This window comes from Lottia gigantea, assembly GCF_000327385.1.
Source record: "Lottia gigantea unplaced genomic scaffold LOTGIsca_23, whole genome shotgun sequence".
Taxonomy (NCBI): domain Eukaryota; kingdom Metazoa; phylum Mollusca; class Gastropoda; family Lottiidae; genus Lottia; species Lottia gigantea.
In genome coordinates this window covers 2,996,050-3,013,428 of record NW_008708645.1, presented here as the reverse complement: position 1 = coordinate 3,013,428, position 17,379 = coordinate 2,996,050, and the positions used below count along the sequence as shown (strand labels likewise).

Genomic DNA, 17,379 nt, shown 5'->3' with positions numbered 1-17,379 from the left:
TATATAATATTTGCATTGTGATTTCAGAGGTATCTAAAACCTATTCCAATGACCGAGTCTGTAAGGAATGTCAACGAGTATAACAACACTTTGAAAAGTTAATAAGACACACCAGAATCTACTTCAGTTGGTTGTAGATATACTGACACCTAAAACAGCTATACAAACAGAATGGGTGGCATGGCGCACAAGTACATGTAGACCGACTAACAAGATCTACCGACATGATCTAAAAATGTAGAACAATTGGTATGATCTACACTTACAGAACTGGCTTGATCTACACAAAAAGAACTGACATGGAATGCAACGATCGGCATGATCTAGAACGACTGACATGATGCACAAATAGAACCGACGGATATAGTGTACAAATAGAACAACGGAAGTAATGTACAATTAGAACGCCTGACATGATCTACACAAATAGAACGACTTGATGTACAAAACTAACGACTGGCATGATCTACTCAAATAGAACGACTGACTTGATGTACAAAAAGAATGACTGACATAACCCACACAAATAGAACGACTGGCATCATATACACAAATAGAGCAACATGATCTACACATGTGCAAAGACTGGCATGATCCACACAAATAAATCGACTTAAATAGAACAAAATGTTGACTTTCCCGACAAAATATTACTTTCTAATCTAGGTAACTATTAGTTATAACCAAATAAGGTCATTTGGACCGTATGGATAGAACCGCCGCTTTACTGTCGAATTGCAGGAGAGTAAATGATAATTTGCCTAATTTTGACTGTGGTTAAGATCAGAGACGTATTCATTTAATAATGTGGGCATATGTCCCTGTGGTGTTGTTTTTTTAATCAGGGTTTTATATCCCGTCTTATTCCAGTTGGATTATGTGGGTGTCTTCTTAATGCATCTTATCAGAATCTTAAAGAGATAGTTTGACACGATGCTTATTTAATTCCATTTTAGTTTATAAATCTGTAAAAGGTATTTGTTGAGGAAAAAAAAAAAGATTAAGAATAGGATATATAGTTTTAATATATTCTTTTATCCTTCTAACACTCATCTTAACTTACAATAAAAACATAGAAATCTTTTTCTCTTTCACGGTATTGTAGAAAAGGGTGCACGCGCCCACTTCTTCAATGACATAAACCAAACACACAGGTACAAAGGCTTCTTTTTTATTTGTTTTGTACATTTTTGCCTTTATCTACCTTGATTAACAGGCCACTTCCTTCTTAATTTTCTTAAAAGTTAATCGAGTCTATCTATGTCTACAAATTAGAAATTCAACAAACTACACCTGTAAAAATGACATCATTGTGGTATAAAGGGTGGCATGTTATATGCTTTCTGAATATATAAGAACTTCTTCACTTATTCGGTCTTTGAAGGTGTCGTAAGTTGGACCTAATCGTATCTCTGTCTAACGTAAGTGGTTTTCTCTAATGAATATTCCATGCTACATTATTTTTGTTATTTTTTTCATATAACGTTGTGATTCCTTACATCACAATTGTAAAATATCGTTTCTATTTTTGAATTTTGTTATATCATGTTAGAATAATTGTCAAACATAGCTTTTAATATCAATTGTCTTAATATCACAAATATCGTTTTTAAAATTCTTGACTATCATGTTATTTATCAGATATCGTAAATATCGTTTATATTCTTGACTATCATGTTATTTATCATAATTCGTAAATATCGTTTATATTCTTGACTATCATGTTATAGCTCTTTATATTTATAATTCTTAAATAATTTTTCTAAATTATTGACTATCATGTTATTTATCATAATTCGTAAAAATCGTTTATATTCTTGACTATCGTGTTATAACTCTTAATATCACAATTTTTAAATATTGTTATATTCTTGACTATCTGTAATATCTTTTTTTATCAAAATTTTGAAATATCGTTTAGATTGTTGGCTATCATGATTTGACTCATTTTATGACAGGCTGAGATTTAGCCATATAAGTGCTTTTTAAGTCAACATGAATGCAAATGCTTGAATCGAATTTCGGACCCTGAAAGTTGCAGATTGCAGACTCTAGTCAAAAATTGAAAAGTTACGTAAAATGGTAATTGCAACGTCAATGACTTCAATAATACTTGGCTTGTTTGCGTTGAGGATTAAAAAAACAAATTGAAACCAACTTTAATTCTAAGCAGCTCTGATTACCGTTGGAGTGAATTATTCGTATGTTTTAATTGGGATGTAGGGTCACGCTGACATGATTACTATGTTTGTTTCATATAGAATAACTGTGACATATAGATTTCGAATATCAACCGAGGCGTTTTCAGCAACAGGTATTGCAGATACTACCAGAAATGAAAAAAAGATAAACCTATAGCGCTGCCTTTCGTCGTTCGTTACAATCTGTCCACAATAGCCACAATATTTAAGACCAATGTCTCATTTCATAACTATGGAATAGATGACTTATGAATCGGGAATTTATGACACAGGCCAAGGTCTATGACCCGTCATTAGCAAAACAATGGAAAAGACAGCAATGAATAGATGGCATAGATCAAGATGAGTGACTCGTCATATCAACGGAATAGATGACATAGATTATATAAACAATGATATCATTGATCCACAATAACGGGTCGAACTAAAACATCATAGAATAGATAACGTATAGGCGGAAGTTAAAGTCTCTTCATATCAATGAAGCAGATGACAGAGATCATGATCAAATATAACAGAATAGATGGCAAAATGATCAACGACTCTTTACATTTAAATAACGGACTCGGCATATATCATTCTATCATAACAATAGAATAGAAGACACGGTGATATGAAAAATAAGAGAATAAATGACACGGTAATGCGAAAACAATAAAATAGATGATACAGTCATATCAAAATAATAGAATAGATGACACGGTAATATCAAAATAATAGAATAGATGACACGACAAAAACAAACAAATAGAATAGATGACACAGTAATATCAAAATAATAGAATTGATGACACGACAAAAACAAACAAAAATAATAGATGACACGGTAATATCAAAATAATAGAATAGATGACACGACAAAAACAAACAAAAAGAATAGATGACACGGTAATATGTACATTTTGTATTTGCAGATGATAATGGAGAAGATATATAAATTAGTACTATGGTCCTGTTTGTTATACCTAGTCACGGCCATAGATTTAAAATCAATATCTAAAAGGCAAACCAGTTATTGTCGTGGTGATCAGATAATGAAATCTATATCGTGCAAAAATGCTATGGAGGATTTGAGGAACCAGTACCGAGACGCACTGAGTAACTTACAAGAAGTTTTAGCAAAGACCATTGATGAGGTTTGTGTTGACTACTGCTTTGACCTTAAAGGGATGCATTGTGTTTGGGAGCTGGTCGTGTGCAGTGACCCAACTACGATAGGGAATAGTTGAACGAAGTCCACGAGGCCCATCCATGCTGAGGCCTCCGTCCTCAGAAAGAAATGCAAGAGAGCATTTATTTAAAACAAATTCCCGGGGGAAGGGCTACAGCCGACTAAAGTTCACGGGCCCTCAAACTTCTTGTTGAGCCACTAGTCGTTTGACGAAAAGCAATGCGGAAGCAATGCCCTCAATGCAAACCCTTCCTCGTTGGACTTAAATTGCAGACAAAAGTGGCGTCGATTTTTCAATAGATACATGTAGGTTAAAATCAAATCGGAAAATATCTCTCCATTCATAGCTGAAACACTCTTCGACAATATCGTTCGCCATTTTGCGACTGTGTTTATCAGCATAACCTACAATGTTATCTTGTCGATTAAACATTTTGTAGGTCAACAACGCTGCAGAGAAGCAACTTAACCCCTTGTGTAGCAAACTGAGCTTAGAAAATCCACTGATCAGACCCGAAGATGTTAAAAAGTGCGTGGTATCAGAATGGTCTGAATGGTCGAAACCGATTGGATTTGGTAAAATTCAGCGAACACGAACCATACTGGAGAGTGGTTGTGGTTGCCCAGGAGAAGATGAGCTGAAACAAACTATTGATGTCAGTAAATATTCTAGTAAGTGAACTTTTCTTTTTGAAATATGAACGATCCACATAACGTTCAAGAAAAGTAATACACGATGTAACAAATGCTACATTACTGAATCTGGTATATCCTTAAATGGGGTTCAAAAGACCATTCCATTCCGCCCAACCCCAAACGGTCTGCCGCGAAAGTTGTGCTAGCGCTCTAATTCAGAGCTTTGAAAACTTCAGAGGATTGCCGAATGGTCCAACGCCTGAGCTTCTTCATATTTTCGAAAAATTGATCAGATTATGACAGTATTATCGCAAATACCCAATGGCGGTATGGTGGTATTATCCATAAATAACTAGAACACTTCTTCAACTGTATTGGCTGCTTCGTATTCTAATTTCAGTAAAGGTTAATTCTAGCGTTGAAGAACAATTTCAAAATGGATTCCTTACCAACGGTAGTAACCCCAACAAACCAAGGGACATTTTGATCATCTTGGACTCAAGTGGAAGTATACTTGATGAAGATTTTGAGTTCATGAAGGATGGTCTGAAAGTGATGATAGATCTTTTCTGTGGAGGATTTGGATATGCCGAGGCCAACAACCGTCTTGCCATCATCCAGTTTGCTACCAATGTCACCATTATCCACAAATTTAGTGATTCTCAAGATCCAACCAGTTTGAAACAGAAGGTTACCGACTTACGTCATTACGCTGGTAACACATGTACTGGTAACGCAACTAAAGTAGCCGCAGATGAAGTTTTTGTTCCTGAAAATGGTAGGTACAAGAACTTAAGAACCCGATTGTCCAGACGATAGTTATTTTCTAGATTTGATCATATTTTTATCCACCGTGATGTATCTATGACCGGCAAGATTGCAGCTTTCAGTCACATTGGAAGCATTGTTTGATGAGTAAAGAGTCCAAAGGTCAAGCATATCAGTTAAGCACGTCAGTTTCGTTTAGGTCGGAACAAAACAACTGTACACACAGCAGGTGCTGCACTCTGCGTATGTTAAAGATCATACAACAATTGGAACCGTACCAAATGCCGTTGCCCGTCTACATAAACCGCAATAAAGTCCAAAGCAGATTTTTCACCAAAGTATTTTATATATTTTAGGTATGAGAGATTATACCGTTAAAGACACCCTGTTGGTCACTGACGGACAATCCAACTGTGGACTGGATCTGAGATACACCGTTGCTAGGTGGCTGCAACCAAAAACCAATGTATGGGCCCTGGGTATTGGCCTGAAATCATCACTGTCAGCCAGACGGGAAGTAGAATCAGTTGTTACCGGCAAAGACGACAAACACATATTTTCATTGGAAAAATTTGGTGATTTCAAACAGATGATTGAAAATGTCAAAGCCAGATCTGCCAACGATTTGTGTCAGCCCATTGAATTCGATCGAAAATAAACATCGAATTTACACTGAATCGCCGAATTCCAAGTCGAATATTATTTATTGTAAATTATTTATTTATTCCTAGATCCATTATAAATAAATTTGTTTTCATTTATAATTGTCTAGCTTGCATATTTTCCAAACTTCCTCTTCAATAATCACACTAGATGTAATTTTTGCATGTATTGGTGAATCAGATTCGTATATCATGTATTGTTGAATCAGATTGGTATATCATGTTTTGTTGAATCAGATTGGTGTATCATGTATTGTTGAATCAGATTGGTATATCATGTATTGTTGAATCAAATTGGTATATCATGTATTGGTCAATCAGATTCGTGTATCATGTATTGTTGAATCAGATTGGTATATCATGTATTGCTGAATCAGATTGGTGTATCATGTATTGTTGAATCAGATTGGTATATTATGTATTGTTGAATCAGATTCGTGTATCATGTATTGTTGAATCAGATTGGTATATCATGTATTGTTGAATCAGATTGGTATATCATGTATTGTTGAATCAGATTGGTATATCATGTATTGTTGAATCAGATTGGTGTATCAAGTATTGTTGAATCAGATTGGTATATCATGTATTGTTGAATCAGATTGGTGTATCATGTATTGTTGAATCGGATTGGTGTATTATGTATTGCTGAATCAGATTGGTATATCATGTATTGTTGAATCAGATTGGTGTATCATGTATTGTTGAATCAGATTGGTATATCAAGTATTGCTGAATCAAATTGGTGTATCATGTATTGTTGAATCAGATTGGTGTAATAAGTATTGCTGAATCAGATTGGTGTATCAAGTATTCCTGAATCAAATTGGTGTGTCATACATTACTGAATCAGATTGGGGTATAATGCATTTCATTTGTTTTACTTCCATATCCATTAACAACCCTAAAATAACACAATTTAAAACTCATTATTTGTTTAGAAAACATACTGTTTTGAGAACATCTGTATTTATTACATGATAATATACAATATAAATAATATACTTAATAAATAACCTTCATTTTCAACAAATTCATAAAATAACAAACTAAATCCAATATATCTAGAATATCTAGAGCACAAACAAATAAATAAACAGAGCTAAAAACAAATTTGCTGCTTTATTTCCTACTAAAAATAAAAGTTACTTCTGTTTGAAAGGATATATTCACCTAAATATTTGCTTTTCCAGCTGATACAGTTAAATGAAATTTTCTTGTGAAATTGTTTTTACTGTTCATACTTCCAAAGTGTATTGACGATTTGTCCTATTGTCGATTTGTCATATTGTCAATTTGTCACATTGTCTATTTGTTGTATTGTCTATTTGTGGTATTGTTGATTTGTCACACTGTCGATTTGTCATATTGTCTATTTGTTGTATTGTCTATTTGTGGTATTGTCGATTTGTCATATTGTCTATTTGTCATATTGTCTATTTGTTGTATTGCTGATTTGTCATATTGTCGATTTGTCATATTGTCTATTTGTTGTATTGCTGATTTGTCGTATTGCTGATTTGTCATATTGTCTATTTGTCATATTGTCTATTTGTTGTATTGCTGATTTGTCATTTTGTCGATTTGTCATATTGTCTATTTGTTGTATTGCTGATTTGTCATATTGTCGATTTGTCATATTGTCTATTTGTTGTATTGCTGATTTGTCATATTGTCTATTTGTCATATTGTCTATTTGTTGTATTGCCCATTTGTCTAGTTCTCTATTTTTCAAATCATTGATTTGTCGTATTGCTGTTATTGGTAGTAAAGGTACTACGTAACATTGGATATTGACATTGGATATAAATTATAGAAAGTGCCACATATAGATGAAGTTGATTTCTGTCAGCTGATAAAGCAAATATCAAGATGACTATATCACTCCAATTGGCACAATTTCAACAAGGAAATATAAATATTTATGGACGGCATCAATATAGACAACTGGCTCTTTAACTTCATTTTTACTTTGACCCTATAATTTCATTAATGTATATAGTTCTATGTTTAAAACAATGACAGATTCCATTTTCTAGTTTAAGAGTAAACAACTGTTATCACAGTCAAATGATTTTGTTGTAAGTTTCCTACCGATTTTCAATAACATTTCGTAACATTTTTGGAACAATTTTTGACCTTTTTCAAGAGAACGTTTTGTAAATCTTGTGGGCCTTACATCTTCAATTGAAGTTCATAAAACTTGGTCTGTAAATGGTTCACTATCTTTCTTATTCAGGTACAAGTATTACTACTAATTAAATATTTCCCTGGTATTCTAACTTGAGCAAATAAAACCTAATCATATTAGATACCTTTAAACTTATCCCTAAGGCCGTGGCTGTTTCTCACTGCGGCGGTACAAAAATGGGCATTAAAAAACATATCACCATCCCTACCTAAATTACTTAATATCATTCTTAACAAAAGAAAAAAAACTAGCTCGCCTATTGTGTCTTATCTTATCCTTACCGTTGTTAGCAGCCATAGGGAACACGCATCGTGATAATGCAAAATAGCCAGTGCATATCATAAATAATCCACACAATTATTCCTAATATTTCATAAATAGAGTGGGACATTGTTTATTGTTTTAGTTATTGTAACAATAAGAAATGTATTTAAATACAAAGAAGTGTATCTAAATACAAGAACGTGTATCTAAATATGAGGAGATGTATATGAATACACGATGTATCTGATTACGAGGAAATGTATCTAAATACACAATGTATCTGAATACATGATGTATCTGATTATGCCGAAATGCATCTAAATACTCAATGTTTCTGATTACGAGGAAATATATCTAAATACATGATGTATCTAAATACAAAGAGAAGTATCTGAATATTAAATTTTTCCAGAAATACTTGGGAGTAAGAAGGGATGCGCATTATATTCACAATTATACAGTAAGTAGAAGTATCACAACAATATGTATCATTATAAATGTATCAAATACAAGACGGTGTATCTTATTAAATGGAGATGTATGATAATGATTGACAAGAGAGATTCACAAAAAAAAAGTGACTCAGTATATTTCAAATTGAAACATTGGTTATAGAGTTAAAAACACTATTGGTACAATAAAAGTTTACTGGATGGAACATATAGAGCTATTTTTCTGATTTCCTGTATGATTTTGTTGTGACGCTAACTTCTGGTTTGCTGCAAAGTAACAATAATCAATAATCACTCACTGTGGAAATCTAGGGGTATTGAAGGGGGCATCCTAGATGGGTAAAACGGTTTTCCATGAAAATATTATTTTGATATTTAAAAATATAGTCCGTTGTATGCTGCTTCAGTCAAAAGATTGTTTTTGTTTCAAAAAAATGTTTCAAAAATCAAACACTTTGAATTCAGAAACACTTGTTTCAATCTATTTTACAGTCAACTGTAATAAAAAGTATTTGAAGCCACTACTTCAATTGCTGTTTCTAGCTAAGTGAACAGATATTAAAGGGATGGTTGCGCCATTTTAGGGGGTTGATTTGAGTGTTGAATATATGTAAATAGTCTTCAGAAGTACTAGAAATGTACGAAAATCACATAATTCCTTTAAAAATACTTCGAACTAGGAATTTTACTCACTATTTCTATATATATCTTTTCTATATATCACAGAGTACCTTATCTTGACGAGTCATCATTTTAAGTTTCAAATGCGGATAATTTTGGACACACATGGATTTGAAGGCTCAAATTTCAACAGTGAGCTGTGAACACTATTACAGATTAACTCAGCTAAAAAATTCCCTGTTTCTGAGACTGAAGTATAATTGGTCAAAAAGAATGGCGCACCTGTCCCTTTAACATGCTTGATATATGGTTATTTTGAGAAACGAAACCATTTTTAGTCTATAAATTTATTAAAGAATATTTGACTCTTAGTAAAAGAAATCCAAACATTATATTGATGCTATATAATGGTCTGGGCCCATTTAAGTTAGAAATGTCCTTAATGTATTAAAGATTTATCAAACAGTTATAGAAAGATGTCACTAGTGAGGCAGCCAGTGTTCACTTTTCTAAACACCTAGTGCCATTCTACAATTGGGGCAACCCAGCTTATATTGTTCAACATGTATACATGTATATTATCTACATTCTTGTGTATGATTATATTCTAGTCGAGAGCTATAATTTTTCTATGAACAATTCAAATCAAACTGTTGCATTTAATACAATTTCATATGATAATTGGAATTTGACACAGAAAGCTACAGTGGCTCACATGCAACATTTTCTACTTTTTATTTTGAATTAAAAACTTTAAATTTCACCTAGGTGATAATTCCAGAATTTTGAATTAAAAACTTTTTTCGCCATTCTTTACAAGATTCTATGAATTATCACCTTGGTGAAAATAATTATCTTCTAGGTGAAAATTTAAGTTTTTAATTAAAAATTACAGGAATTATCACCTAGGTGAAAATAATTATCATCTAGGTGAAAATTAACATTTTTAATTCAAAATCAAAAGTGAAATATGTTGTATGTGAGTCACCGTAGATAGCTATAATATATTAATGAATATCATCAGCTAGTTATGCAAATATTGACATGACTATGTATGCTAAAGTGTATTTATTTATGAAAACTTATAGAACTTAAGAACGCATAACTGAAATAACTTACCTTTTAAATACACCTCTTTATCAAAATGGCCGGCAGCGGATGGTCTACTAAAGAAAATATTTAACTATTATCAAGTATTTGACAATTCCATTGGACTTGAGTGAAATATTTTAGATTTAAATGTATATCGGGTGTTCCAAACAAATCGATAACACTTTCAATTCAGGATTTTTCCAAAAGTATCAAAGCTATGACTACAATATTATGACCTCATAAATGTAGAAATTTTGACATCAATTCACTAAATAACAGCTTTATAGGTTGAACAACTTTGAAAATATATTTGTCTAAATATTTGCTTTACTAGCTAATATATACTGGTAGCAAATTTCAGATATCAGTAATACTTTTCATTATTTTTTCATTAATCTGACCTATGGTTAGTCTGCAATTAAATAAATATGCGCTGGCAGACATAATGGCTGTTTAAATATGCCAAGTGTGTTTATTTTCCCATGACACCCTGGTTTAACTGTATATAATTTTCAAAACGGCCTTGAAAGTTATCACTCTCTACACTTCAACTAGTAAATTTAACTTAGATAAACCACATGTCAGATTTTCCTTTTGAAAGGTACTACAGATAGCTAAGAAAAAGCTCTATTTACTGGTAATGCAAATGTTTTTTATGAAATATATTCATTTAGAGCAGGATAATTTTGTTTAAAAAAACATGACAAATAAATAACAGGTCCTTTTCAAAGCAGCTCAGAATTGACCAGGATATATATAGTCATTAAGATAACTATTACAGATAATATACTTACATTTCTTTGCTTGGTTTCAGCGCCATTTGGTAAATACCATACACTGGTTTATGATCAGATACTTTTACAGACATAACTGAATTATAATCTAAACAGGATATATGATTTCTCTTCTTAGATCTGAACAGTATTCTATCCTGTAACAATAAAGATAAATCTTATAATGGTATGAGATAAATAAATATTAATAGCAACCATGAGAAAACCATAATAATGGTATGAGGTAAATTCAAAGGAGTTTATAATAACAAAGATATCACCATAATGGTTTCAGATAAATCCATAATGGTTTCAGATAAATCCATGATGGTTTCAGATAAATCTATAATGGTATGGGATAAATTCAGAGGAGTTTATAATAACAAAGATATCACCATAATAATTTTAGATAAATCCATAATGGTTTCAGATAAATCCATGATGGTTTCAGATAAATCCATAATGGATTCAGATAAATCCATGATGGTTTCAGATAAATCTATAATGGTATGGGATAAATTCAGAGGAGTTTATAATAACAAAGATATCACCATAATGGTTTCAGATAAATCAATAATGGTTGCAGATAAATTCATAATGGATTTAGATAAATCCATAATGGATTCAGATCAATCCATAATGGATTCAGATAAATCTATAATGGTATGGGATAATTCATAAGGTATGAGAAAGCTTCATAATAAAATGAGATGGATCCATAAATATATGGGATAATTTCAATTAAAATCAAATTCATAATAATACAGGTGATAATAAAATTCCTAATAATTTGAAATAAAATTCAAATTCAGAAAAATATAAAATAAATTCCTATATAACTTCTGATTGATTGATAGATTCATAATGATAGGTGAAATATGAATAGAAACAGAATATAAGATAATATTCTTACCGTATAAGAAGGAATTCTACTTTTATTAGAAGTATCAAACTGATTACTACTGACATCATATTTATAAGTTGGTGGAAATGTTATTCTTCCTTCTTGAAAACCATGAAATATTCTACCTATAAGATACATTGGTATACCATACACTTAGTGTCTTTAAATACATAAGGTAACCAAATTTATTTCACATCAAATTTCATCCATCCAAAATTCCAACCTGTGCAAAACTTATTTTAATTCACAAACTTACCATAAAATATATCATGTAGAGCCTACATCCCACAATTGATAATGCTATCTACATGATTGGTTAAAAGTCATGTTATTTGAACAGTACCAGGGTAGGAAACTTATTTGAATTACAATGGAGACGAATGAAAGAAAACAAAAAAGAAACAAATTCCTAATTTTATTTTAAGTAGATTTAGTTAATGGTATCAATTTACAACTGAGAAGATTGGAATAAAGAAAGGGAGATCACCCGATTTTCACATGTCGACTGAGATCAGACAACCACCATTTAAGCAAAACCATCCTCATGACTTTAAATTCTAGCACATTAACTAACTGGACCACGCAAATGTAGGGTAACTAAAACTGAACATTTTTTACAAGTCAGCTAAATATTAGACAAGTTTATCCCTTTAACCCTTTCAACCCTAGCCGCTGGTTTACCGGCCAAACACTAACGCAATGTATACCCGAGCAGCCAGTATACCGGCCGTTGCTAAGTGACGTCATACACCGTTAACGTCATACGCTTTTACTTTCATTACTTGGAGTTCAGGGTATATGACGTTATATTTCATTTGCACTCAGGGTTCGAAGGGTTAAACATGAGATGCGCTTACCCTCAGTTAATATATGAGTTAGTTGATCAGCTTTAATCAAGTCATCATAATTCTGTATACTTCTTTCTGTTATCTCAGATACCTTCTGTTCAACTGTTATCTTCTTTCTTTCAATACGGAAATTTAAATCACCACACCAATAAACACAGTCGAAATTAGCCGTTACATCTATAATATTAATCAAACACAGTCGAAATTAGCTGTTACATCTATAATATTAATCAAACACAGTCGAAATTAGCCGTTACATCTATAATATTAATCAAACACAGTTGAAATTAGCTGTTACATCTATAATATTAATCAAACACAGTCGAAATTAGCCGTTACATCTATAATATTAATCAAACACAGTCGAAATTAGCTGTTACATCTATAATATAAATAAACACAGTCAAAATTACTCTGTAGCTGTTACATCTATAATATAGATAAACACAATCATTCTGTAGCTGTTACATCTATAATATAAATAAACACAGTCAAAATTACTCTGTAGCTGTTACATCTGTAATATAGATAAACACAGTCATTCTGTAGCTGTTACATCTATAATATAGATAAACACAGTCAAAATTAGATGTTACATCTATAATATAAATAAACACAGTCAAAATTACTATAAATAAACACAGTCAAAATTAGCTGTTACATCTATAATATAGATTAACACAGTCATTCTGTAGCTGGTAAATCTATATAATATGCAATAAACAGTCAAAATTAGCTGTTACATCTATAATATAAATAAACACAGTCAAAATTAGCTGTTACATATATAATATAAAGAAACACAGTCAAAATTAGCTGTTACATCTAGAATATAAATAAACACAGTCAAAATTAGCTGTTACATCTGTAATATAAATAAACACAGTTAAAATTACTCCGTACCTGTTACATCTATAACATAAATAAACACAGTTGAAATTAGCTGTTACATCTATAATATAAATAAACACAGTCAAAATTACTATAAATAAACACAGTTAAAATTAGCTGTTACATCTATAATATAAATAAACATAGTCAAAATTAGCTGTTACATCTATAACTTAAATAAACACAGTCGAAATTAGCTGTTACATCTGTAACTTAAATAAACACAGTCAAAATTAGGCGTTTAATAAATAAATTCAGTGCTTTATGGAAAATAACTCAATACCAACCTTTAGATGATCGAGATGATTTGGGTAGTTTTAGTCCAGATATAATCTTCTCATAATCTAATATTCTGTCTCTTTTCTTCGACTGATCAGCTGAAAATAAAAACAAAGATAGCCAGACGTCTTCAAATTTACATAGAGATATCCTGAAACTAAATATGGAATTTTCTTAGAAAACATGGGTAAAACCAAATAAATTTTTTCTCAAAGACTTACAAGCGCTTTAACAGATAATTTATTGACTAAAGGGAAATCACTCCTGAATTAAGAAGAAAAAAAATTTTGTGTTTGATAAATGGAGATTCCGTAATTCCAGAAAAATCTAAGATATAATAGAAATAAAACAACAATATCCTAAGAAAAATAACAGCAACTCAAATTCCATTTCAGTTGAAAAAAAGCTAAAGTACAATTAATGAAATTAGTTTCTTGCCAGAATTTTTTTTTAATGAAATAGTATTATCGAGATTTTACAGGTAGCAATTTTGCAAGCTTAGCGTGAAGATGAACATAGAATAATCAATCTCTCCCAGCATCCTTCACAAGCATAGTACAGATGTATTATTGTATATTGATGAAAATACATCATATATGTTTGTATCCTTCTAAAACCAGGTAGAAATGATACTAACATAAGATTCAAAGGTCGAAGACTAGTCATGAAGATATCCAGAGACTACATTTCCTAGTATGCTGTTACTGGTTAAGCTTACTTTTTGTAATATTATTATCATAAGATACTTACATGTAAGATGACAATTAATAAACAACATAGAAGTACCAAAAAATGACAAAGAAATGGCAATAGCTCCTTTCGTTTTAACCATAGTCATTGCTCTAGTTGATACAAGATCTTCTTCTGGCACTAGAAAGAAAAGAAAACATATGGAGTAGTATTTAAAGTTTTAAATTGTAAAAATGCATGATTTTAGGCACCAAATAAAAGACTTCATCAATAACTTTCATCTGTTCTACTTGGTACAAAATAGAAGAAATTATACAAAATAGAAGTAATTATACAAAATAGAAGTAATTATAAAAAAAATAGAAGAAATTATACAAAATAGAAGTAATTATACAAAATAGAAGAAATAATACATAATAGAAGAAATTATACAAAATAGAAGAAATTATACAAAATAGAAGGAATTATACATAATAGAAGAAATTATACAAAATAGAAGAAATTATACATAATAGAAGAAATTATACATAACAGAAGTAATTATACATAATAGAAGAAACAAAATAGAAGAAATTATATAAAATAGAAGAAATTATAAAAAATAGAAGTAATGATACAAAATAGAAGAAATAATAGAAAAAAAAAAAAATATTTGTTTTTTTTCATTGTCTAATATTTCATATTGATTTTCGACATAAAACTTTGTCAGAAATGTCTGTCTTAGATGCATTCACTAATCTTCATCGCAACTAATTACAATTGGCACGTATTCTAGTTGCAAATAATTATATGTGAAGTCGCTGAACGGATGATGGGTGGACAGTTCAAAACACACAGTGGAAGGGTAAACATGCCCTACTTCGCTAGCAATATAAATCATATTACTTATTTTAATGGAACTTTGATTCAACATAGTCTTTAGACTCTTATGAGCTTAGGGCTAAAATAGAATTATGAAGATATGAGAAATTTACCTGAACAAAACCAGATGAGATCACGATGAATAAATACTGCTAAATGAAGAGAACCATGAGATACAGAATGAAATAATACAAACATTGGACCTAATGTATCTTGTAGTAACACCTCCCACTCTTTTCTGAAAAATGAAAATGTAATTGTCACAATTTCAGTCTTCAAGTTCTTAGTTTTTGCCGAAATTTACACAATTTCAAAATATTTTTTTTTATCAATCTTGAGAATTTGAATAATCTATGTTTTTTTATTTTCTGTTTTTCTCTTTCGTGAGTGTTAATTATTTGTAAAGTTGATAATTTTTGTATCCCAAAAGAATTCCAATGAGTTTCTATAAATATTTACATTAACACCTGCTAGAGCTATTTTTCAGCTTTCCTTGAAAATCATCAGCATAAAACAAACAATTAACTAACTGTTGAGGTAGTCATAAACATTGTACAGTGTAAAAAACACTAACAATATGACATAATTAGTAATACATACACATGAGAATGAGATTAAACTTCACACTTTTAAATACAATTATTAATATACTAACCTATTCATAGCGTTCTCTTGTGTACCAACAACATACATATTCTGTACATATTTACATGATTCTGGTAATAGAAAATCTGTCATTGGTGATGATAATGTCTGAAAATATACAAAATTTACACTTCAAGACTTGTATCACATTGAAGAAAGAAAACGACTTTGCTAAGACATTTTTTGAGTAGGTTTGATGAAGATTTTTTGGAGCACAGCATAAAATTCTCTACAACTTGATTTTTTTATTTGCATAAATCATTGGTTTTCCAATAACAACAAAGAAAGATAACATTAATGGAAAAAAAAATCAACATCATAATATGAAAACCATACATTTTTTAACACAAGTGATAGTTTTTGTATGTTTTTCCTTTCACTTATGTTCCCAAAAAAATAATCCCTTAAATTCAGTCAGACATAAATTTCCCCTGTGCTCCTTAAAACCGATTTAAAAACACACCTTGATTTCTCTCATGTTCTCATAAAAATAAACATTTACATTCCTCTAATGTTTAACAAAATAAATTAATTCAACACATTAAATTTCTCAGATGTTCCAAATAAAGTAAGTTAAATACATATCTCATGTTGTCATAACTAGAGTAATTGAAATTTATACCTTAACATATCTCATGTTCTCTTCAAAATTAAATTGATTACAGTTTTCTCATATGTTCACATAGAAAAAATAGAAATACTCAACACCTTAGTTTCTCTCATGTTCTCATGAAAATTAAATTGATTACACAGTTTTCTCTTATGTTCACATAGAAAAAATAGAAATGCTCAACACCTTAGTTTCTCCCATGTTCCAAAAAAATGAATGTTATTTACAATTTACTCACCTTATGTTCTCCCATGTTCCAGGAACCAATCCATACATGAAGTTGTCTATTAGGAAAATAACGTTCTAATTCTTCAGCACCCATAAATAAAACAGCATTGTCAACTTTTCCTATACTTAAACTTCTGAAATCAATATGAATTCATCTTACATGAGACGACTGTTTGGTTAAATCAAAAGGGAGAGTAAGCTTATGCACAAGTGAAATGAGAATTTAACTCATAAAAAGCACGGGCCTAGGTCAGAAGCAAGGACTATTCATTTACAAGTGTTGGTTAGCTTAGTAATGTTTTGTTAGTTTTAACAATTGTATCAACTTGTCCTGTGCTTTAATGAAGACAAAGCTGTTTTGTATAACTGTTCTTTTACCCACTGGGAATATTTTGAAGTGCGTTTGTATACCGGTACTCTAAAAGCATACTTACAAACGAATATAATGAAAACAATTTTTGAAAATCCAATAATTTGCAGGAGCTTCGCAATTCTGTGTTCTGGTATGCATACTCTCCTTTTCAGATTTAATGAACTAGTGCAGCCGACTATACAAACAGTCTGTATCACATGCAAATTTTTTTCATAACCC

General features: G+C 30.9%; 2 protein-coding genes across 2 annotated transcripts; one reads left to right on the top strand and one right to left on the bottom strand.

Moving 5' to 3' along the window:
• Positions 1-3,050: 3,050 nt before the first annotated feature.
• Positions 3,051-5,434, top strand: LOTGIDRAFT_160181 (hypothetical protein; the record flags this gene model as incomplete). Its single annotated transcript, XM_009055058.1, has 5 exons — positions 3,051-3,089; positions 3,233-3,337; positions 3,813-4,044; positions 4,409-4,786; positions 5,133-5,434. 5 exons carry the CDS (start codon positions 3,051-3,053, stop codon positions 5,432-5,434), a joined length of 1,056 nt encoding a protein of 351 aa, XP_009053306.1.
• A 4,604-nt stretch (positions 5,435-10,038) lies between these two features.
• LOTGIDRAFT_116088 (hypothetical protein) lies at positions 10,039-16,881 on the bottom strand (the record flags this gene model as incomplete). Its single annotated transcript, XM_009055057.1, has 9 exons — positions 10,039-10,132; positions 10,853-10,989; positions 11,745-11,860; positions 12,593-12,760; positions 13,762-13,851; positions 14,504-14,623; positions 15,418-15,542; positions 15,960-16,057; positions 16,798-16,881. 9 exons carry the CDS (start codon positions 16,879-16,881, stop codon positions 10,039-10,041), a joined length of 1,032 nt encoding a protein of 343 aa, XP_009053305.1.
• Between the last annotated feature and the right edge of the window lie 498 nt (positions 16,882-17,379).